The sequence below is a fragment of the Elgaria multicarinata genome, chromosome 3 (genome assembly GCF_023053635.1).
Source record: "Elgaria multicarinata webbii isolate HBS135686 ecotype San Diego chromosome 3, rElgMul1.1.pri, whole genome shotgun sequence".
Lineage (NCBI taxonomy): Eukaryota > Metazoa > Chordata > Lepidosauria > Squamata > Anguidae > Elgaria > Elgaria multicarinata.
Genome location: NC_086173.1, coordinates 76,443,251 through 76,467,491, shown reverse-complemented (window position 1 = coordinate 76,467,491; position 24,241 = coordinate 76,443,251). Strand labels below are relative to the sequence as shown.

Below are 24,241 nucleotides of genomic sequence, written 5' to 3'. Positions count from 1 at the left end.
TGAAATATTTTACCAAATTATATAGTTTTAATAATTTTGGGTTTTCTTTTTATTCTTATATTGTAAGCTGTCTATATCCTTGAAGACAGGATGTGGTAAAAAGGATTTAAAACCAAAAACTAAAGGGTTTTTGTTTTTGCTGTTTTTAAAATTCTTTACCTAATATCTTTTGGAAAAGAAACACAGCCAGTAATGTTTGCCAGAATTATCAGTGCTAGCTCAGTGAATAATCACTATCAGTAAAATAGTTAGATGTAGCCCATTCTAACTACATCTGCTTTTCCAATGATCTCATCAGCATCTCTTCCTGAGTTTGGGAAACTCTAAATGGACAGTGACTGGGTTTCTTGAAAGCATATTGCAATTTGCAATCCAGCTGCTCTTCACTCAAAGCTGTACTAGATTTCACTTCCTGCTTGCATGATTTCCTGCATCACTTTAACCAAATGCACACAATGTGAATAGACAGATGTGAGGCTCTCCTGTACACACCACACCTACTTTTCAACCTCTATCTATTTTAACACGCCCTACCCCCACCTTCAGAACAAACAAAAAACTCTAAAGCACTGCCATTTCTATCATGTTTTGACTTACATGGAAAGTTTTTTCCCCCTTTCAACAAAAGAACATTTTAGTCTTCCTCAGCTTCTCTTTAATTCAAACCAACATATTTCCAGGGAATTTAATTAAAAGAATATGGATTCTTAACTGTTTCCACCTTAACTGTTTCCAACTGATCTTTCTGAAATGCCAATTTTGAGTCTACTAGAACAGTTATTTGAGTAAAGCACAGTCAAAACAGGTCCTCTAAAAACTCAAGAGCTTAACACCCAGTAGGCCTAGTTTTAAATCCAATGTGGCATAGCCAAGCTAGCTTTTCATTACTTGGGAGAATAAGTCTTTCAAAGAACTGGCTGCTGAGTCAGAGGACTGGTTTGCACACAATGACAACCCAGAGTTTTGTTGTGGATGAGCCACCATGCTAGTTACTGCAGCTCTATCACTTCCACTTGACTCCTCCTGCTAGTAGGAGCAGCTAAAAAACCCAGGGACACTCCTTTTAACATGATGTCCAAACCTGGAATTCTGGCTTGCCTCCACGAGACAAGCCAGAATTGAAACTCAGAGTTAAATGCAAATTCAGGACCATTACAGGAGGAAGTTCCAGGAGATGAGTTGCAAGTAACAACTCACAAGGACTCTGCAAACAAACTCTAGATCCAGGAACAGAAAGGTGGTTATACGAAGCAACAATCCCTAATGGCTATCGGCATTGGATAGTTCCTGGTAAGGTGCAGGATAAGTGTACATACTTCTCAGTCCAAAGAATGGAAAAGTGAAGCTCCCTTACCCTGGGTCTTCTACAGGTAAGAGCTGTTTCAGCATATTTCAACCCAGGATGTCATTGCTCTTAGGAAGAATTGTCTCCTTTTCATTAAGCAAAATTCCCTTTTCTGGCTGGCAGAAGATAGGGTATTTCTGCACTCTTCTACATTCTTACAGCCAGCCACCGCACTCTTCTGGCCAGAGCCCTGAAGAGTTTTTGTGCTTGTTTCTTGGTTTAGAACAATGGGAATTTGAACCCCTTATGAGACCCATGGTCGATAATGATTAATAAGATGCTCCACTATTTCAATGCCAGCTAGGACAATTTAAAAAAACAACCCTATTTAATCTGGTGTTCTTGTCTTAGCTTTATATAGATGTTTATGGTGAAGGTTGCGTATATTAGTTCCCATTTTCAGTTTGATTGGGCTTCTTAAGTCTGTTTAGACATTCTCTAAGAACAGAGGGAAGAAAACCCTTCTTGTTCATCATTCCCAGATGAAGCCACTAAGTGAGAGAGAGCTTCTGCTTTGCTTGATGGTGGAGATGGCATTGTGTGAGGCCCCAAACCTCTCGATGGTTCCAGTCTACCTATGGGGATGCAGATTCAAGGGAGACAATAGTGTGAGACTCCAGTGCCAGATGTATAGAAAATATACCAACAGCACCAAACTCACTATGTTCCAGAAATTCAATGCAAGTTAATGACCACTCAAGCTGTCCCTGGGAGAATCTTGCCAACAGCACCCACTAAGCCAGCAGTGAAAAGGGACGGTACTGTTATACAACCCAGGTCAATGAACTGCAGTAATATGCCACATTTTGCTGTCCTTTGCTCACATGTTCAAACTATTCTCCCAAGACCGACAGCATTCTACCTGACAAGACTTGCGATGTTGTCATGCTCTCTACTACAACCTGGTAATGAGTCTGCAGGATACATGTGACTATTATAGCCCTGCTCCAAGAGACTCATGCAGTAGGAAACCAGCTGCAAGTAACTTTAATCATGCCCCAGGACAAAATCTTACCTGCTTCATTGTGGATTGTCAACTGTTGAAGCAAAGCTTAAAGGGCTCCAATCTGATCCTCTGTACTCCGCTTGACTGGATCACAATGTTGAAAGGGACATATTGTAATCTGGAGTACGGTCTTTGCAAAACGTGTAGCTTTGGCTTCTGAGCAGGCTCAGTCCCTCACACAAAATGTTGCCATGGGAATTATTCAGCAGGTTATCTCAGGGCAAATTCCCATAGAAATTAGTAATTTGATGCAGCCTCAATTGACTGAAAAGGAAAGAAAATACCAATCTTGGTGGAAGCTGGTTAATGCCTCCTATACCCCTACACAGCACATGAACCAGTTATTTTTAACTAATAAACAGGCCTGGCTTCGTACAGGTTGGAATTGCCTTTAGGTTGATACAGAGAAACCTTCAAGCAAATTTACACAGCTGTCACATTGTGCTCACCCCACCTGAGTGAAGGCAAGCCTGCTGGAACCCCTAGGCAGGGTCCTTGCCTTTAGCACCCTGAGAGAGGGGTCTGTCTACTCCATACCCCCTAGATGGACCTGCACCACAGCAGAGGGGAGGGAGCAGGCCTATAACTCAGCCTACTAATCTTCCCTGGCTTCAAACTGTTTCAGCTCCTTCTACATTACCCCCCTTTAATTTTTATTTTATTTTACTATGCCTATATTAATTCCAGATGGAGGCAGAACAAATCCTGCAAGTTTCATAACAATCGGAAGTACTTTTTTTGAGTCCATCGAGGACATACGGACAAACACTCCCGATTATATAGATAGAAGATGGGCAGAATCCAATGGGGCATTTCTACCCCCACCAATTCTCTTCCACATTGGCTCTACTGCTTGCGCAATGGCAATTTAGCACTTCCAGGACAACAAAAAGTGAACAAAAACACTCGTTTCTGGAAGGAAGCAGGACAGTGGAGCTCACATAACCGAAGTCCACAGACCTGCCTTCTCCCAGAAACAGGTGTTTCTACTTGTTTGGGGGCTTCCCCAAGGAAGCACTTAATCTCCCTTGCATAAATGGTGGGTCCCACTTGTGCAACAGAATTGGCACTTGTGGAAGGAAATCTGCAGAGTGGGAAAGAACAGAAAAGAAGCACTTTTGGATTCTGTCCCAAAATTATAGCAACAAGTGGAAATGTCATGGTATACCCAGCAGTGCCCCTGGGAGTCTGACTGGACCCAAATTCTGTAATGTGCTCCAGAGATGGCAATAAATGGACATATCTGGAATATAGCACAGTGAAAATAATCAGTATTGAGGGAAGTGACAAACATAAAAATATGGGTTACATGTATACTGATTTAAATTGTAGGAAACATGATCCATGCTTCTTTCTCCAAAACTGGATGATTCTACAGCTTCATTCAGGCATCCTACAGCTAAACAGAGCAAACAAGTGAGAAGAGGGAGCACTTTTTGCCCGTCCCTTCCTTGTGTATTTCAGTGCCCTATATTTGTGGTGTATGACTGTGAAGCAAAGAATCTCCTGTATCCATAGAGGCGCTACATGCAAACCAGAATGCTGGAAAATCCACAAGAGGTTCTCCTCTTCAGACAGTCATCCTCCAAAGTACAGGGCATTGGAAACTGGCAAGGATTCGGCGAAGCTGGAGCACTCCGTCTCCTTGTGTGTTTACTCTATTTGGGTACAGAATGCCTGAATAAGACTTACGTTTATATCTGATGTGAGAGCTGAGAGTGGTCCTGCAGTTATACATACAGAGAACGTTGTGTCTTTCAGAATCAGCTGTGAGTTTGTTAAAATCAATGGTGATAAGGTATACCCCATGATTCCCTTTCTGAATAGGTGTTTTGGTAATATCTGTATCTATGATTGTATAATGCCATTTTAAGTATGTGAGCTCTGTTTAAACAGTCTATGACATGAAAAAAATTCCCCTTCTCTATTCCTGTCTCTTTCGGTTTGGCCATTCCACCATCTTCTTTCTCACCAGACCACCAGAAGACCCTACTAACCCTCATGAAGCTAGGAAACTTTTCACAGATAGATATATAAAATTCTAGAGTCATTTCCAAATTGGCAGAAGTAGTTGCCTCTACAGGAGAATATTGCTAATGGGATTTACTTTGGCTGGTCAAAACAAACAAATGCTATGTTCAGACTAATATTAAGACTTTTTTTTACTACTTTTATTTTTCAAATTGTACTAGTACTGATATTGCTTGGAGTGGTATGCTGGATCAAATGTCTGGTATTACCACCAATGGTGCTGGTGTGAGTTGTTGGCTCAGTGCTTGGTCATATTGTCTGAGAAATACTCCACCCCAATATTCTGCAAGAAATGGGGCTGTCACTAAGAAATCCTGGCCCTCCTGAACCCTTCTTCCTCTATCCCCTCTTCCAGAACCCCTAGAACCCATCTCCACACCCATAGGCATGTACAGCACATTTTAGTAGGGTGTGCCTGCAGGGCATTTTTTTTTTAATGTGCCTGGAAATAGAGTACAAATTGAAAACAGAGCATGAACAGCTGTAAAAGAACCAGAAAACAAAGCACATTTATTTTTCATAGTCATAGAATAGTAGAGTTGCAAGGGGCCTATAAGGCCATCAAGTCCAACCCCCTGCTCAATGCAGGAATCCACCTTAAAGCATTCCTGACAGATGGATGTTCAGCTGCCTCTTGTGTGGGAGAGACCACGGCCTTCCTAGGTAATTGGTTCCATTGTCATACTGCTCTAACAGTCAGGACGTTTTTCCTGATGTCCAGCTGGAAACTGGCTTCCTGTAACTTGAGCCCATTATTCCGTGTCCTGTATTCTGGGATGATCTAGAAGAAATCCTGGCCCTCCTCTGTGTGACAACCTTTCAAGTATTTGAACAGTGCTGTCATGTCTTCCCTCAGTCTTCTCTTCTCAAGGCTAAACATGCCCAGTTCTTTCAGTCTCTCCTCATAGGGCTTTGTTTCCAAACCCATGATCATCCTCGTTGCCCAAGTATCCCCCACTGTGTAACTGTAAGGTCAAGAGGAGCACAATTTAAAAACTCCTTCTTAAGTTAGGGTTGCATGCATATGGAGGGGTTTCTTTGCTAATTTCTTTTTGTTTGCTTTAAACTGGAAATCTTTGCCAAAAAGATTTTCTATTTTTTTTAACAGTTTCTAATGTTTTACACCATGACACATACACCCTTTATTATTCTCTCTCCTGGCTTCCATTATTAGATATTTATTAATATTGTATAAATTTTAAGAATGTTCTCATCTGTAAAACTCTAGATGATCTTGTGCCACCTTATCTCTGTGCTAGGACTGAATTCAGAATTCCTTTTTTTTTTTACTTTTTTGCTTAGCTTTGACATTACATCTTTCTATTCCCCTTATTTCTCTATGCCTTTTGTCTTCTTATTATATTAAGACTAGGAAAAGTTGGGAATTTTAAGTATTATGAACCACGTAGTACACTATAGAAATAAAAAGCCATCTAGAAATAGTAAGTGCCTATGCATTTTACATTCACGTTAACTTCAACCAACTGAAGAGTACCAATAGCATCTGCAGGAAAACATCAGTGGGAATGGTGTTTACATCACATTGGCTCTTTTTTGACATACAAATTTGTATCAGCTACATACATCTCATATTACATGGAAGCTTACTTTTCAATGCTATGAGTAAAAATCTCACTGCCTAGCTGGACATGAGGACAGATGATACCTCCAACCTTGGAGCAAAATTGGTGGTAGACGTCTCACTGTTTTCATTCAGCTATGTAAAAGGTGCAGCCTAGTATTTCCCACTGGGAATCAGAGGGCTTATTGAGAAAGTGGGTAGGCACGGTCAGAAAGCAAGACAAGGCATGGTGCCTGCTTCAAGTGGCTGCTGCACCTTTCTTGGACACGTGCGTGTGACGGAGAGGAACAGAGGCGCTAGGGCCTGTTTCTGGGTGCACTGGAAACAAGCCTCCTGCTTCCAACCCTATCAGCCCACTGACTGACTTTCCTAGCGGGCCAGGGACATGCGCCCCTTATCACCAGTGTGCACTGCCTCTTTAAGACCTGAACTTTCCTTAGCGGTCCGGCAGAAATGAGAGCTGGAAGCGCTGCTGCTGCTTTATTTCTGGAAAGCGCCTCACACCACTGATGGGAGCAGTCGAGGGGAAGCAGAGCCCGCCCCCCCAAGATATTAGGGTGTGCCTGAGCACACCGGACACATGCTGTCCGCATGCCTATGTCCACAGCCTAGTCTTCTGTGCATGGTAGACCTCTGTCTAGATGCTTAGCAGGCTTTTGAGCTAATTCCTCCACCATTTGAATGCCACACATGGATGTGTACGTTACTCATTTTGCCTTTTGCTTCATTTGCTTAATATGTGTAGATTTGTTTGTAATATATGAAATGATTACTGGAGTTCATATAGTGCCTTTTACCAGCTAATTCCCAAAAATTATTTATTATGTATATTTTTATTCCTGTTTGGTCAATAAATAAAGCCCCTGTTTTGGAACAGTCTTGTGTGTATACACACTTGTTGGGACAAATTTGCCAAGTTGCATTATGACCAATGCTAAAAGGTCCCTCAAACGCATGTATTCCTTAAAGTACCCTTCCTTACATCACATGTTCAGGGAGGACATTTGTTAACTGTTGCTTTTCATACTACAGTCCTTTAGTGCTGCTGAGGCCTCAGTCCCACCTCATCCTAGAAATATACAGCAGCTAATAATTCAAAACCATTGTCTTGACTCTTCACACTGTTTTACTAAACTCAGAACTTCCCAGATATAATAGTATTTATAATTTCAGGATAAGGCAAATTGCAGAGGTCAAACAGATAAAAAGAATGAAAATGAACGCATACAAGATCACCCAAATGGTAATAGTTAATTATCTTTCTGTGTCCTACAGCTAGGGGTTGGGTCCCATTGGCCTTCAGTATTAAGTCCATAACAACAACATAGTACTGTGCCACATTTATAAATGAACTGATACCAGAATTAAATTATAATCCAACTATGAGGATCATTACTCCACATTTTCATAAAGACAGGCAAAGGACAACAGGTATTTCCAAAGCAATGGAATTGTCATACCTTGAATTGCATGGAAACGTTTACCACTTCCTATAGAAATTTATTCTCCATCTCCAATACCAGAAATAAATTTTGGTATTGGAATTTAAGCCACCATGGGTAGCATCCAACGTTATCCCTATGTAGAGTAGACCATTGAAATTAATGAGACTTAAAGTAGTCACAACTAAATTGAGCCCCTTTCATTTCAATAGGTCAACAATATCCAAGACTAATATTGGATACTACCTCATATTTCCAGGATTATTTCAGAAAATATTCTTAAATATTCTTAAATAGAGACAGTCCATTCAGAAAAGACCCCTTTGAGACTATTAAGTCAATGACTAGAAAATAAACACAATCATAACAATTCCTCTAAATATACCTGAAGAAGGCCTGAGTTTCCTGCCTCATCTTTAATCCATAATTTCTCACAGAACCACCTGTTTCATGCTGTTCCAATAACAGCTAAGATGAATAAAGGAGATCTATTGAAAACAATGAATACTATTTTCAACAGAAATCTGGTTTTGCTTGAGAGGTTCTGCCCGAAATCCACAGCTGAAGCAGAATCAGATTAGTATGTAAACAGCTACACAGAAAATACAGGAAGTTTCTTTGAGCAACTACATAGTAAAATGCACACACCTAGTTGGGAACCTAAAAGGATCAGAGTAATTTAGTTTAAATTCAACAATCCCCTTCAAAAAAACAAATAAAACAACTCCTCTCTACTATTCTTCATGCTCTTTGTGAGTGTCCAAACCAGAGCATTTCCACAAATGAGCAATTTCCAGTTCAACTTAATTATATAGAGACACTTTCACAATTACGCTTATCAAGGTTGGGTGCTATTGAAACTGGCCATTTCTGCCTTGCCCCCATCCTTTCAGGATACTCTTTATTAATCTTCCTAAACTGAATTTCCTAACGTTACACTGAGCTGCAAATTATTTTGGGAGCATTTCTACTTTGCAAAGAGATGTGCCTATAGCCATTTCCTGTTGTTTGCACAATATAAACACACACCATTAAATACGCCCTAAGTGTGTATACCCTATCAACTGCCCACAACCATGGAAGACCAATTCCACCCTCTCATTTATGGCACATTAAGAGCCAAAAAGCAAACAGAAACCAACCTCTTCAAATGTAGAAATTCCTGACTTCCATCTATTTGTAAAGCATTTTGCTCACCATGACAGGAGAGCCACAAAAGGGGAGTGGGGAGACATTACCTCCCCCACTGTACTGTTTCCCCCTCTGTCATGCACTCCAAGCACATAACAGGCAACTCTTCAAAGAGCTGGAGCAGCTTCACCATTTCTCCTGTACCTTATACTTATAGCTCAGAAGATGGTTGGACAACAGTAATGCTGGCACACTGATGGTCTATGAGATAAGCAGAAGACTATGTGTTCCACAGGCTTCAAGCATTGCCTTCCCTGTTCTCTACCTGCATTAAACCCAGCACAATACTCTGAGCCAAATATGGCTGGGAGAAAGAAGGTATGGCTAGAAGAAATACCCGCAAACTATATGGCACTACAGCTAAAGGGATCACCTAGGAACATGGGCTAGGCCTGGACAGACTGCCTTAAGAAATGAAGCTGGGAAGAGGAAGTAGTTCACCCCACCCCCATCAAATTGGGCAGGGACTTAGTTAGGCATTTATTAGTAGTGGTTGCTACTGTAATCTAGTGGCCATTAATATGTTTCTCCATTTACTGAATGGAGGACTTCAGTATAGATACTACCCTTTAAGGTCATATTGGGATTCAAACATAAAGAGCAAACATGCTGACTAAACACATTCTGATTTTTATACACATAGCTGTAACTATGGAAAAATAGGCTCACACTGCATTGGTTCTTGAATAATCATTCATTTACCAGTAACTCTTATTTTGATGGAAGCATTATTTAGCAACCACTAGCTTCTGCTGAAGGGAGGAGTAACCTAGATTGTGCCTGTGTCTAATCCTGCAAAGACGTTGTAATTTTACATTAAAGCCTATGTTTTGTGGCATTATAGCCAGCTGTCATGAAAAAGACCACTTTAAAGAAGTATTACCGAGGAAAATTGGAAGTCTAAAGTTGGAACAAATACTTCTTGGTTGATTCTCAAATATTTATTCGTGCTTTTAAATTGTTGGTTGTTTTATGCTTTTCATGGTTTTAATTTTTGTGAAACGCCCAGAGAGCTTCGGCTATTGGGTGGTATGCAAATGTAATTAATAAATAAATAAGTAAAAATTTAATGAATTCCTTTCTGACTAAAGATAGAGAGAAGAAATGCAAGGCATTTTAAAAAAATGACAGTTTTTGCCAGGTCTCAATACTCACTAAAACTCCAAAGTTAATATTCAGAGATCTGAATGTCTTAGCTTTGCTTACAGTGCAAACCTATACAATTTCTCTCAAAAGTAATCTCCCACGGAATTCAAAGGGACTTAATCCCAGGAAAAGTGTGTTTAGGATTGAAGAATTAATGCTATATTTGATTTGGCCATTATAGTCAAACTATATTGTATATAAAGCAATGAAAGATCAACGATTCCAAATACCGTGTGTGTCTCCCTAAAATTTTAGAACTGATTTTTATCTAATTTCTCTATGTACTGGGGAAGAATTATTATCAAAGGAATGGGTATATCTGCATATCTGTTCACATACCATCTATTTTGGGAAGATGAGTCACCATTATGGGAATGATACCCAACAATTTCTACTTCTCATTTAGTCCAGGTAAAACAGTAGAAAGTCTTAAACATGCAGTTCAAGTCAGTAAGGTGCTGGGGAGCTAAAAAAAATTAATCCATTGGAGGAATAATTAGGGTGACCATATCAAAAGGAGGACAGGGATCCTGTATCTTTAACAGTTGCATTGAAAAGGGAATTTCAGCAGGTGTCATTTGTATATATGGAGAACCTGGGGAAATTTCCTCTTCATCCCAACAGCTAAAGCTTCAGGTGCCCTGCCCTCTTTTAAATCTGTCGCTCTAATATAGCTCCTGCACCTTTAACTGTTGTGATGAAGACGGATTTTCCCCAGGTTCTCCATATATACAAATGACACCTGCTGAAATTCCCTTTTCTATGCAACTATTAAAGATACAGGAGCCCTGTCCTCCTTTTCATATGGTCACCCTAGAATAATACTTTACCTGCTCTCAAAACATTTACTAGATCACTTTACTAGATCACAAAACAAACTACTAGATTACTAGATATGTTGTACTTGGGATTGCCTTTCAAAAATGTTCAGAAATGTCGATTGATTCAGAACACAGTGGCTAAGTTACTAAAGGGACCTGCTGCAGCAATCATATCTTGTCACTTCTTAAAGATTTAAGATCTAGTGGTTGACCATTTGTTTTCCAGCACAATTCAAACTACTGATATTGGCTATCAAGCCTAAATGGGTTGAGGCTAAGGTACCTGAAGGAGTGGTCTTCTCCCATACAACCTTGCCCATCAATTTAAATCTTCAAGTGACACCCTCTTTCCCATAATCCCCATCTTTAGAGTCTAATCCTTAACCTGGTGTCTTCTACAAGCCCCTACCCTGCATTACTCTGGGTATTATAGTCCAAAATATCTGGAGGGGATCAGGTTATGGAAGACTGCTTTAGAAACAGAAATTATATTAAAACCTGGTTTGCTCATAAAATTATGGTTAAAATTAAAAACTCTTAAAACTAAACTCAGTAAATCTGTAATTACTGCCTGAATAAACTATCATTTTACATTTAATATACAAAACATGATAATTTTATGACCAAAACAATTTATATATAATACATTTTATGTTCCTGTTTTATGTCTGACCAGGAGGAACTTCAGCAAGTAATCCCTGAAACATATGAAGCATCCTAGAAGCCAAAAGAAGCAGGAAGAACTGGAGGCAAAGGAAGACCGGTGTACATCATCTCTTGGGGGAAAATGGGTAGTATCCAACACAGGCCAGGGAGGCCACGATGTAGCACTTCCACAGGAAAGCACCACAACTAGCAAAAATGCTCATTTCTGAAAGAAGCATGTCATGCCCCTTCCGGAAACTAGCATTTCTGCTCATTGCACTGCTTCTCTGTGGAAATACTGTATCAGTAGGAGCCACGTACACACTGCTTCCGGCCATCCTGAGCCACCCATGCAACGCCAACATTGGATACTATCCAATGGGGTGGGGATGAATTTTTCCAGGCCTTTAAATCTCTAGGTATTAATGGATGTCTATTCCTTCACTTGACAAGGAATCTGTGGCCACAGACTTATTCACTGGGCTCTGAAACTTTCCCAGTGTGAAGGATCAGGTACTTATTTGCGCCTAAATGAATTAAAGGCAGTTGGTTCAGTATGAAATTAACTCTATTTCACTCTAAGACAGCCCCAAGCAAAATAGCAACCTTACAGAATCAAATGGAACAGAAACATGAGTTCCATCTATTGACAGCTTCAGCTCCATTCAAAGCAGACTTTGAATGTCAAGAAGACTTTTAACATGTAACAATATTCCCACTCATATCTGACATACAGAACCATTTAATTCAGTGTGGTTTTCTCCTACATGGAGTATCTAACAGTGTGAATAGTCACTTAATATATGGGTCACAATAACTTATTTTACTACAAATACATGTAAATTAATATGTGTTGTAGCCTCTTTAATCTATGACCTTACAGCAAAACATACATTGCACATGTCCTTTAATGCTACACTTGTATTGTTTTTGTGTGGAAATTGTTATGTATGAAGCAGACATCGGTAACACTGAAAACACTATGTCTCCCCAGACACCTGCAATCTAGCCATGCCTAAAATCTAAATAATGGCTTGAGGAATTATGCTAACCAAATTCAGAAGACATATGCCTGATTCAACTTTTGTTTCAAAGGTTTCCTGTAATACAGCTGGGGTTGGGTAGCAGGCAAAACACTTTTGTTTTTATTAGTTCTCAGGTATTTCTAGTTTTGCAGTAGCCCCAGCAAAAGAATATAAAGAATATTATTGTAAAATGTAGAACTTCGAAGTTCCTGAACTTGGAAGCAGACTGCTTGGGCACTTTCAAAATTTAAAAAGGTTTATTTTATCCCTGAAAAGAAAGCTCCTAAGTTGAAGCCTGATTTTATGATGAAGCATTTAAGTAGTTTCTATTTTATTTATACCAGCTCATGATCAAGCTTTTGAAATTATGGCCCTTTGAATTTAGTTCCAAGTTCCTCCTTTCTTATGGAAAAAAGGGAGAACTGACTTTAAAGTAACCAGCCCTGGCATAAATTGACTGCATTCTCCCTTGATGTGCTTATTTGACCATCTTGGAATTGCAGCATAGAGCTTTTAAGTTAATAACTTTTAAAATGCTGACACGCAGTTTGTGCAGTAGAAGCTGATGGCAAAAAAGAGCTGTCTCTCCCTTTTTCTCTTGAAAAGAATCAGAAGAAAGTTGTAGAGCCTCCTCTTGGTTAACCACAACCTCTGTGAGCAAGAATGAAGATACAGCATATACTTGGCTAGAATGCGTAACGGATTCATTCACAATGATGGTTAATAATAATTAGAATATGCTTATGTGACCTCTACAATTAAGCCCTAGGCAGCCCTGAACTTACCGTAGTCAGAGCTGCTTCTTAGATCCCTACACCACGATTTTATAAATTTGAATTACTTGCTGCCTACAGGGTCTGACTGGGACTCGCCCGGAAATACAACACAAGAGGATTCCTCAAAATCATAAGTGTTTTAAAAGACTGCAGGCACACTTCATTAAGTCGCTAAGTTTATTCTTCAGGGGAGGGGGAGAGAGAGAGAGAGAAGCCTAGGGGTCTCTCTCTCTCAGTAACCGTAGTAACAGCCATCGTCACCACCATCACCGTAACCTTGGAACAGGCCGTAAAACCGTGAGGCCAAGTACTTGAGCAATTTGATTTTAACTGCTCCGTTGAATATTAACACTTCGCAGCTTTACGAAGACAAGATGTTTAAAAGATGCTGGTGAACGATCCAAACGTTTCTCTGGGCAGATGACGCCAAGGTCTGAAGAAGTGCCTCTAGGGGAAGGCAGGAGGCAGACAGACCGCATCCTCCTCCTAAGGGCTGCGGTTCTAGGGAGCAAGTGCCCCCTGAAGGAAGTGGGGCTTTACTTCCGAGTAAGCAGCCACAGAAGAGGGCTGTGAACCGCCCCCTTGGAGTGCATCGCTAGTCTCCCTCCCCGCATCCTTGCCACATCGCTGCTTCTCCTCACCCCATTGAGTCGCTCTCTCGTTGCCACCCACATCCTCGGGGGCGAGAACCCCGGGTCCCTCCATCCCTCGTGTCCGCGCAGCCCCAGGCTGCGAGGAGGGCCGGCGCCTTCCAGCGCGCTTCCCCGCCCCCCTTACCTTGTAATCCTCGTGGCCCAGGTTTTGCAGCCGCTCTTTGCCGGAGGCGGCCCGGATTTCCACGCCGCCAGTCGGGGGCTCCTCCGCCGCCGCCGGGGGGTGTTGCTGAGGCGGCGGCGGCTCCTGCTGCCGGGACGGGGCGCGGCGAGCTCCGCGTTGCCCGACGCTGAGCGCCCCGAAGTCCAGCGTCTTGCTCTCGAAGGCGCCCTCCACGCTGCAGAACATCCCGCCATACTTCTGGCGGGGCACTTGGTCGGCGGTGCCCGGGCGCGCCAGGTACACGGGCAGCTCCTCGTCGTCGCCCGCCCCAGGCTCCACCCGCTCCCGGCCTCTCCGCCCGCTGCCTGAGGCCATGGCCGCCGCCGGCAGGCAGCGCTAAACAACACTCGGGAGCCGCCGCCACAGCCGGCAAGTCGAGCCCTTTCGTCCGTCTGCGAGGAAGAGAAGAGGGGGGAGGCTCCAAGCGCGCCGCTGCCGCGCCTCAGCTCAGGCGCGGAGTGACTGGCTGACTGGGAGAGAGAGAAAAAGAGCGCCTGCTGGGAGGGAGAGAGGGAGGTGGCGGGGCTGCCTGGCCGGCCACGAGGACTTTTCACACGCGCGCCGGCCGTGAGGCAGCCGACGCGCCCCAGGCTCAGGCGGAGGAAAGCCGCGCTCACTCGCGCGTGGTTCTGTACGGACGACACGGGGCATAAGACGCCCCCCCCCCCCACACACACCAAAACCTCTACGCTGCCGTTCTCCCCCATCCCTAATAGCGTACCTGACAGGACTGCTACTCCCCCCCGCCCCACTGGCCGTTGTCCTCTGTACTCTTAGAGCAGAAATACCTTGCCAGGAAATGCTTCACCAGGTGAATTTCTGCTTGTCACACAGCTAATGGGGGGGGGGGGGCGGGGGCAGTAAACTTGGGCCACAGCTAGACCTAAGGTTTATCCTGGGATTATCCAGGGTTCATCTCTGCCTGAGCACTGGATCCCCTGTGTGTCACCTAGATAGGAACTGGATTCCCAGAAGTCAAACAGTTCATTAACAGTTCTAATCTACCCACCTTCCCTCAGGTTGCATTTTCTATGCAGCTAACAACTCTATTTAAATAAAAAGAAAATACCACAATGAACAACCTAAACAATACAGCCCCAAATAACCCAAGCTCTGTACAACAGCAGAGATAAGCAGCAGAACCGTCAAAATCCAATCTTGCTAAAGGATAGTAATGTTGACAACAAGTCAAATGTGTCTGGGGAGAGAATTTGACAAATAGGATGCCACCCCAGAGAAGGCCCTGTCTTCTAAAGACTGGGGTTCTTGGAGCAAGGCCTCAAGCAAGGATCTCAGCAGATACCTTAGTTCCAGGCTGTTTTTATGTAAAAGTGCATGCAGATATTTACTTGCCAATTTTATTTTTACCTGCAAACTCCCTATTGATTAAATAATTTAAAAATGTAGAAGTAGTCAAGGGTTATGCAGTGTGTTTATGAGATGTAAAATTGATCCGCCAATTGTGATTATCAAATTGTTTATTTCGTGTATTTGTAATCAGCTTTGCTTTTTGTAGTATAGGGTTTGCTTAATAGTCAAAGCTGTATGAGGTTCATTTGAGATTATATGTTTCAGACATACAAAATGGTGGCACACTAACAAAATGTAAATCCTACACCACTGCAAAGCATTACCTAACTATGGAACAAGATAAAATGTGTGTTGAATCTGCATATCTCATACAATTAAAAAAAAGTTTATGGTTTTCTAAACGCACGTTTTTATTGAATCATTCTCTGGGCTGTTTACCATTAGTACGACTCCATTTTAAGGTGTAGTAATTCTTGCTAGAGAAAGACATAATACTGATCTTAGATTCACATTCTTTTTGGCATTACAAGAACCTGAAGAATGTAGGATCTTCTACATACAAATAAATTTCTACAGCCACTGCTTGGGGGATAGCTTGAAATATACTGATAGTGATGCCATACAGAAAGTGTGATCACTAATACCAGAGCTGTATATGAAGTCCTGGAGGTGGGAAGAAAAATCATATCCTGTAGTTACGGAACCAAGGAGACACTAGAACAAATTTGAAATCAAGGTGTAGCAGCAGATTATGCATCCAAGATAACTCAAAAGAACTCACAATTCAGACAAAATCAAACAGTTTTAAGTCTCATTAAGCTCAGTGCTTAACTCTCACATTGACATTTATAGACTTAAAAGTAATGAACTCTGGTTAGACCATACCTTAGAGCTCTGAATTAAATTTTATATTGTTGCCAACCTGTTAGAGATTATCTAGTGATTGAGGTGTTCTTCAGGGTTTTAGAAGTTAATTTGGGAGGGGCCATAGCTCAATGTGATAGAGCACATGCTTTGCATGCAAAATATCCCAGGTTCAATTCCCATCTTCTCCAAGTAGGGCAAGGAAAAACTCTTGCCTAAAACCCTGGAGAGCTTCTGCTAGTCAGTGTCAACAGTACTGGGCTAGATGGACCAATGGTTTGACTTAGTATAAGGTAGCTTTCTATGTTCCTAATTTAGGGCACAATCCTATGCATGTTTACTTCCCAGCATCCCCCAGAGAACATAGCTGGCTGGGTAATGCTGGGAGTTGTAGGGCTTCCCCTCCTCCCAGTCTAAACATGCATAGGATTGCGCCCTTATCTGTAATTGTGGCATATGTTGCTAAGAGACCCATTTCACCCATACAGTTGCAGGAGTTTATCCCATCCCCAGTAGTTTCTTCTGGTTTCTGATCCCCATTGGGCAAAAAACATCTGGGGAGAGGTGGCTTCAAGGGGGAACGTGGCCTGGAGATGCATTCAGGGGCTTCTCTAATCCCTAACTTTAAATTGCCTTATCGACTATAGGATTTGATAACAACCCAATTGTAACAGTGTGCTGTGATCAGGTTTACTTTGGGTCTAAACATGGAGGATTTTCACTGGGTGGCAAGAACTGGAAACTCTGAGGTATCGATGGGGAAGCTAGTAGGTACCCTTCCTAGAGAGATAGCTAAAGAACAAACTAGATGTGGTGGTATACCTGCTTTTAGCCCTTGTATGATGTGAATTTCGGGGAGGGGCACTGTGCTGCTATTTACAATGGGAAGAAATCTCCCATTGTCAGCAATGTGAACTTTCTTCCCACTGCAAATAGCAAGTGCACCTCCCCGCCCCCAATTTGGAGCAGAATCATGGTGAAGTTAGAGCCCTCTTCCCACCATGCCATAGTCCCAATCCAATTTGCTCCCCTGATTTTTATTGAAAGAAAATCAACTCTACAAGAGCTAAAGATATGAATAGTGTCACATTTAGCTTGGCCTTGAGAAACTGACAAGGCCCCATTTTATAGACTCACATGACTGGAGGAAATGCACTTTCATGCACTTGGATCTGGGACTAGTAGATGTCCTTGGCGTCATAATGATCTTAAAAAGACAGGGGTGTCCCATAAGTAAATTGATGATGAAGAAATTAATGGATTTAATAGAAGCAGGATGAGAAAAAAGGAAAGCTTGGAAGTAAATAAAAATATTTATCTGTTGCAAATGCAGCTTTTCCACTAGTAGAGTAGAAAGAATTGCTGATCTCTCCCAATATTCAGAGGAATCAGAGAGGTTTGAATTCTAGTAGCTCTAATAGACACTAGACCTAGGATGGATACCTGTAACTCTAGGATATGGCCCTCTGCCTAATCTCAAAAGCCATCTGCAAACAATCAGTTCAGATCTCTGGTGTCGAAAAGTGTGTGTGTGTGTGTGTGTGTGTGTGTGTGAGAGAGAGAGAGAGAGAGAGAGAGAGAGAGAGGCAGAAAAGAGAGAAAAGGGGTTTTCCTGCCACTTTTACCTCTGGCCCTGCCACTGCCTTACCCATTGCCAGTGTTTAGCCCCCAACAAATTACCCCTAGGTGAAAGTGGTTTTCAACACTAAAGAAAAAAAAATCCCACCTCTGCACTAGACTGACTAAATGTACGCCCACTGATCTTAAAATGGGAGTTACATCGTAAGGTAGCTGAACACTGGTTCATAGAAAAGGCAAAATGTTAATAAAATAGTAAGTCTCTTTCTACAGTTAAGATTCTCCCCTAGAGGCTACAGTGAATGGCAGAACATTCATATTACTACAATTATTAAAGTGCTGTTGTTCATGTTTAAGGACCTATTTATAACAACATATGTTTTCACTAATGCCATGTTTCTTCTGTGACTATTATTCAGACAGCAAGTCCATGCCAAGAATATAGTCATCATTTTTCAGTAATATATGATTTACAGAAGTGATGTGGCTTCCTAATCTGTATATGCATTTGATCATAAACTGTAAAGATTAGCAGGTATAGCAGGACAGGGTTTAAGATTGCTGTCCTCCATTCACTTACATGAGATTAAGACCCATTGAACACAGCAAGATTTACATCTGAGATTTACATGCACAGGATCGCACTGTGAATTGCCCTATTAAGTCTCTGACAGAAATAAGATCTTTACTATTTAATTACTACACCAAGAAACACCAGGATTATTTTATTTATTTATTTATTACATTTTTATACTGCCCAATAGCTGAAGCTCTCTGGGCGGTTCACAAAAATTAAAACTATAACAAAACAAACAGCATGTTAAAAGCATGTTAAGAAAATATTATATTTCCTTAATATGGGATTAAAGCTAAGGATCTTCTGCTTGCTTTTACAAGAGACTTACAGTGTTTTCAGAGATGGGGGTGGGATCACATTTCCTTACCGTTGCTTTGCTGCCTGCTTCTCTTCCGCAATAAGGACGGGCAGAATCACATGGGGAAGAAGAAGCAAGCAGTGACCATGTGGCCTATTTAGAGAGCATTATAGCACAACCTCTCCTGCACATGGCAGGAAATAGCGCCAATTAGCGTTATAATTGAGAAGAATTGGATTTTCTGGGTCTTATTTTGTAGCAGGAAAAACCACAGAAGGAATGGTAGATGCGCAGGAGGATGGTTGTGTCGTCAAAATGACCTGTGAAGATTCGTGAGTAGCCAGTCAAGAGCCTGCTATAAGACGCTTGTCTAAAGGTGCTCTTAGGATAGGTTCCCACTGTTCCTCCATGCAATTGTATAGGTGGGTGGAGAAAGGCTAGAATAAATCAGGCGGTAGGAATTGCCAGGAGCAATTTTCAATCACAGCCATCCTGTTTTTAACAGCCTCCACTGTAAAAACCAAGATAACACTCTGTGTGTACAGCCCATTTTACAATGGCATTTCTCCACACAGTTATGTGATTTGTCCCTTATCAAGTTTTGTATTAAAATATTTATTTAGTATACTTATTGCTCACACTTATATGAGGCTATCAGCATCTTCCATCCAAGGAACTGACCAGCTGTATGACTTCAGCAATAAAGCAGCATTAGATACTCTCAGACCATTCACTGGGCTCTCTGACCCTTATCAATTTATTGATTTGCATCTAAAGATCTGCCTACTAGGCTTTTGTTATCTGGATTCTATGGCATAATAACACAACAGCCCTTTTCACAGTAAATGCAACTTTTTTCTGTCCAATGTTTCTACAGCAGGTTGTCTGATTTCTCTTTCCATCTCGTCCTGCTAATACAATTCCCAGACACATTCTTGTGACTGATTGTCATCTGTGAAACTGAAGTCAGAACCCACAATGAGTTTTGTATAAGAAAAGTGTCGGTCGGTCATTAGCGGGAGTAGCTGGAGAAAACCCTCAAAAATAAAAGAACCTACGCACACCACTTTTTGTAATGTCTGTAAAACTGATTCCAAAACCAAGGGTAGGCTGAGGGCAAGAGAATAATGGAATGGAAGATAAATAAATGATGACTAACAATAAACCCTGTTCCTGAATTTTTCACCATCCACTCCCATGTGAAGAGATCGAAGCATATCTAGTATTTTGCTGTTTCAATAGAGTTTCTCAGTCTTACAATATTATTTTCCTTTTCACACTTAAAATAGCAAATCCTGGGTAAAAAAGGACCTAGGCAAAATAATGCATTTTGAGCACAATCATATGCATGTTTAGACAGAAAAAAAGGCCTACAATTCCCAGCCTGCCTCAGCTGATGTCTTCTGAAGACAAAGGCTGGTCTGACAATAAAACAGACTGAAGGTCCTGCTTTGGGGAGCAGCTTGGGAGACAAATTTAGAAACAGCAAAGTTTAACCCATCCACTGCACTCTCCCTTTATGCAGGTCACCCTGGGATGTTAAAAATGGCAAGAGAATATCATGCACTACTGCTTCAGAGCCGGCTGGGTTCCCAGCACAAAGTAAGATGTGTGCCACAGTCCCCTGTAGTAAACCTCACCAGCTTGGTGGTAGTTAGGGTGACCGCTTATGAATTGCCAAAAAAAAGAGGACACCGATCTGCATAAAATGTGCATATAACTATGTGCACAGATGCAAATGTGAAAATAATGATTATACTTTAAGTAGATAGTGCATCTCACGACAGTGTGGAATACTGTGACTAGAGGTGATGTGTTTGCCTTGCTCAATCCGACGAGCGTTTTATTGCACACTCATTACTGGGCACTCACAGAGTTTGCTCAGGTCCCCCACATGACGTTGTCTGCCTTCCGCCCCTTCCTGCCTTCCTTGCGCAACAAAAAATCCCCTCTTTAAGTCTGATGTTACTTTTAAACTTGGAATTGCTGCTCTCTCCTGCTGTGTGCGGGAGAAGCAGCACCATTATAATAGCGGACTCAATGGGCCTCGTGCTCATTCTGTACTTCCTCTTTTGAAAAGAGAAAGTAACTGAGGAATGAAAACACAGGCGGAGAAGCGATGGTAGGGAGTGTGTTAACCCCCAGTGTGATGGAGCTTTCAGTCTGCTCCCTAGGTGCTGTTGATGGGCAGCTTCAAGGTCCAGCTGTTCCTCCTGATGGTTCTTTATTTTTAAATCAGCCCTAGACTGGACAGCCCTTCCAAAAGAGGAAAGGACTCCTTCAAAACTGAGGAATCCTTTTGGTCAGAGGTTCTAACTTAACCTGCATCTTTTTCTGTACAAGAAAGTATAGATTTGTTTAAGATTTCTATATTGAAGATATGAACACCCATGATTTTTTATAGTGGTGCTGTGGGAACATTTGTACTGTTGTTGAGTGTTTTCTTTTACTCTCTGTGTTTATTGTATTTGTCCTTACTTGAAAATCAATAAAAAGAGTATTAAAAAAACACACTGAGAATAATCCTCTGGAAACACTTCAAACAGAGGACTGTTCTCTATTAAAGAGGAAACATGGCTACTACTACCCTCTAGTACATGAGCATGCCAGACCAGATGTACACAACTACAGAGCGGAAAGAAGGTAGCATCATATGATATGTGGGTACAGGACTCAGCAGCAAATTATTCAGGACCCGCCCTAATAAAGGCAGACTTTCAAAGAACAGGATTTTACCAGACGGCCATGCTAGAGCAGCTAATGGCTCTGCCTCCATTCCACATTATTCAGTTACATTATGGAAATTGATGACAAATCTCCAAATGACTCCAGTTACAGTATTATCGCTTGAAATATTAATAACATCAAAGCTGTATGTACTACTACACAGTACTATGCACAATTCAATTAGAAGATACGAGTATTTCTCCAAATGAGCCTCATTATCAAATGGCTTAAAAATTATCCATATCAGCTCAATGTTAGAAAAGACCAAAAATGGAGGTGTCTGCTAGTACAAATAAGTACAAATGCTCAGTGTTACTTTAAACAAAGACATTAGAAAGAAAAGGGGGCAGCAGAGACAATGGCTGGAATGAGGGATTACAGGATATCTGGCTCAGGAATGCTGGGAGTTGTCGGACTTTTTTCTGTCTAAACATGCATAGGATTCCACCCTCAGATTGCAATCCTATCCACACTTACATAGTGTTAAATGTTATTGAACACATTGGGGCTTACCTCTGAGTAGACATGCACAGGATTGTGCTGAAACATGCATAAGGAATGTGATGTAACTGAGTAACTGTTTTATGAGGGACTAACTTTCAGAATTCAAATGGAATGGAGAACTATGAGGACAGTATACAGGATGAGGTGTGGACTACAGCCTATTTGTGGTCCAAAACACACACACACACACGGTACGATCATATCCTAAGATTCCCAGAAAATTAACTAGAAGATATTCTGTAAATAGTTACTCTGATGATAATTTATTACTGTTAACATTACTAATCACATCATTGCAGAGATGCTTTTGTTGAAAACATCAAAAAGAAACAGCTTTGATGTTATTAATATTTCAAGTGATAATACTGTAACTGGAGTCATTTGGAGATTTTTCACTGGTGAAAAAGAAATTGGATTCTCAGCCAAATAGAATTAATTCTTAAAATAATAATACAAGTATAATTGTTTGTCAGACAGACTGAGGTTGCAGTCCTACACACACTTACCTAGGAGTCAGGCTTAGAGTCAGAGGTCAGCACCTTCAAGCATTTGCTGAGGTTCTGAGCCTTCCAAAGGGCCCGCCAGTTCACTGCCCCATTCTACCTCCCTTTCTCTCTCCTTCCCTTACTTTGTTGAAGCAGGCACCACCAGCGGCAAGAAAGTGCTCTTGCTGCTGCTAATACACCATTTTAATTCTCCCACAATAAGCTTTTCTACATGAAGCTTCTGCTTCTGAATTCTTTGTGGGATTACAATTGGCTCCTTTACACGTGTCTTTTTCCAGGGGGTTTCTTCTCTGCCTTTATATTCCATTATACAACCAGTAGGTGGCACTGTGGTACAGCGGAATTGCACAAATACACCAGATTCTCATGCCACCAGACTTTCCTTGTTGGAACACCCCCACCCCAGTCCTATTACAATGGTTACAAAGCAAGGGGGAGGATCTTGAGGTGGCGGATATCATGTAAAACACCCACAATCATCAGTGCACAATTAATGCCTCATGTAGAAAAGCTCAGAACATTGCAATGTGAGGAAGGTATTAAAACGGTGGGTGCAGAAGCAGCACTTGATGGCAACACCAGCTCTTTTGCTGCTGTTGGCACCCTTTCAGCAAGGGAAAGGGACTTGTTTGGAGACATTTGGGGGCCTTGCCTTTGCTGTTCAGTTGGGGGAGGATTTTGCTGGCTCCACTACTCTTGCTGCTGCCCTTGGTGAGTGAGGGAGAAGAAAATTTGCTGGCTTTATTGGGGGCAGGGGCGGCTCCACAATCCGCAAGGGGAGGCTTCACTGCTTTTGAAGAAGCCACATGGGAGTGTTGCCAAGGGCCTTAACAAACTCAATGGAACTTATTTCTGAATATATATGAATAGGATCATTCTTGAGCCTTAATTCAACATTTACATATGACAGCTGGAAATGAAAGGAGTGAAATTGCCCAAAATAAAACGATTGCCCTTATTCCAAATGCAACTCTAAAATAATTCAGATCAAAGGGATATATAGAGACACGGTTCATCAACCAAAAAAATACTGATCCCAGACTAATTCAGCCTGAATCATTCAGTGGCAAGTATTTTAATTTCCCCACAATGTCTCAGGGGTGTCCTGTCCTCAAGGGTCAGCTGCCTTCTGTACTTTTGTTTCTATGTGCTACATTGTTTAACCTGCTGTGAGGACAAGCATTGATTATATGCAGTCTGCAGTTTCCTGCGTATGCAGTGTAACCCTATGCAGGATATTCTTGTGTGCAATTGAGCACAGAGTGAGCATGTTTAGGACCCTCCAAAGCCCTGCACAAAACAACAATGTCCTACACTGCAGTTTCTTGGGCAGAGCTACACCTTGTGTAGTATCAGTACGATCCCATAAAGGTGACACTATATACCTTTTCTGCATTTGTATCCCATAGCACACACAATGATATCTGATGCAGTATTTTGGATAATACGGAATAAAAAGTGGGAAATAATGTTAGAAAAGCAGCATATGGAATGTGTAATGTGCCCCAACAGTTAGCAATGCATTTCAATAGTAATAAAAAGAGAGGTTCGCTTGGCACCTACATCGTTTTCTTTCCATCACCACCTGAAGAACTTTTTATTTTCTCAGTATTTTAACACCTGATTTAACTTAAATTTAAACTTTGCTGTTTTAATCTCATAGTTTAACCTATATTAATTTTTGCTGTGTGGTTTTATTCTGGTTGTGCTTTTTATATTGTATTTTGTATTTGTGTTTTAAATTTGTTGGTTGTTTTTATGCTCTTCATGGTTTTGATTTTTGTGAACCGCCCAGAGAGCTTCGGCTATTGGGCGTTATAAAAATGTAATAAATAAATAAATAGCTAAATAAATAGCTAGCACTAGTGTAGATCCAGCCTGGAATTCAAGAAGCATTGCTTTGATCTCCTTGTACTTTATTCTTTATAGTAGGGGTGTGCATGGACCCCCCGCTCCGCTTCACTTCCAGATCTGCAATTTGCGGATCGGAGCTCCGTTTCCCCCCCCCCCCATAGGCTTGCATTAAGCTAAAAAAAATACAACTTTTTTT

The 24,241-nt window shown here is 41.5% G+C and overlaps 1 protein-coding gene across 1 annotated transcript in view; it reads right to left on the bottom strand.

Moving 5' to 3' along the window:
* Positions 1–14,141, bottom strand: part of DPYSL3 (dihydropyrimidinase like 3) — a 65,520-nt gene extending 51,379 nt beyond the window's left edge. The window contains exon 1 of the mRNA XM_063120626.1: positions 13,788–14,141. Within this exon, the coding sequence (XP_062976696.1) occupies positions 13,788–14,141 (354 nt within the window). The remainder of the gene's footprint in view (positions 1–13,787) is intronic.
* Positions 14,142–24,241: the final 10,100 nt, after the last annotated feature.